The 1072-nt window shown below is 32.7% G+C and overlaps 1 protein-coding gene across 1 annotated transcript; it reads left to right on the top strand.

The window, feature by feature from the left end:
• Nucleotides 1-428: 428 nt before the first annotated feature.
• On the top strand, nucleotides 429-1007 carry EHI_043240 (glycogen phosphorylase, putative; the record flags this gene model as incomplete). Its single annotated transcript, XM_001914594.1, has 1 exon — nucleotides 429-1007. A coding segment is annotated over one exon (579 nt), but the record flags the coding sequence as incomplete, so codon positions are not given.
• Between the last annotated feature and the right edge of the window lie 65 nt (nucleotides 1008-1072).

A 1072-nucleotide genomic window follows, 5' to 3' on the forward strand; every position in this document is an offset into this window, starting at 1 on the left:
TCAATGGTGTTGCTGCTATTCATTCACAATTTCTTAAGGATTCCCTCTTTAATCATTTCTATGTTTTATGGCCACACAAATTTATTAATGTTACTAATGGAGTTACACCAAGAAGATGGATCAAACAATGTAATCCAGCTTTAAGTCAAGTAATTACTGAAGCAATTAAAACAGATGAATGGGTATCTAATTTGTCCCTTGTTAAAGGTCTTGAGAATGTATTTAATCATGAATTGATTGAAAAATTCATTCATGTTAAACAACTTAATAAAGACAGATTAAAGAGACTTGTTTTTAGATTGACAGATTCTAAAGTTGTATTAGATAGAAATGCATTGTTTGATGTTATGGTTAAGAGAATCCATGAGTATAAGAGACAATTGTTAAATCTCTTTGGTACTATTCATACATACCTTCAAATCAAAAAGATGACACCAATGCAAAGAATGAAACTTGTTCCAAGAGTCAAAATCTTTGCAGGTAAAGCAGCTATTGGATATGATATGGCTAAAGGAATTATTAAATTGATTAATTCCGTTGCTGATACTGTAAACAATGACCCAGAAGTAGGAAATTTATTAAAGGTTGTTTTCATTCCAAATTACAGTGTTTCATTAGCAGAAGTTATTATTCCAGCAAATGATATTAATGAACAAATCTCAACTGCTGGATATGAGGCATCTGGAACTTCCTGTATGAAGTTTGTTATGAATGGAGGACTTATTGTTGGTACATGGGATGGTGCTAATGTTGAAATTGCAGAAGAAGTTGGAGAAGAAAATATGTTTATGTTTGGAGCTAAGGCATATGAAGTTGCAGGAATTCGTGCTAATCCAATTCCAATTAGTAAAGACCTTGCTGAGGTATTAGCCGCTATTGATAACGGAATGTTTGGTGATGCTTCAATTCACAAATTTGTTATTGACCAATTCCGTGGAGGAAGTGATTATTATTTGGTCTGTAGAGACTTTGATGGATATGTCAAGATCCAAGAACATATTGATTCAGTTTGGAAAAATCCACAAGAATGGACCACTAAATGTATTAGATGTGTTGCTCGTATGGGCAAATT

Source organism: Entamoeba histolytica, genomic scaffold (assembly GCF_000208925.1).
Source record: "Entamoeba histolytica HM-1:IMSS scf_1104750516947 genomic scaffold, whole genome shotgun sequence".
Lineage (NCBI taxonomy): Eukaryota > Evosea > Mastigamoebida > Endamoebidae > Entamoeba > Entamoeba histolytica.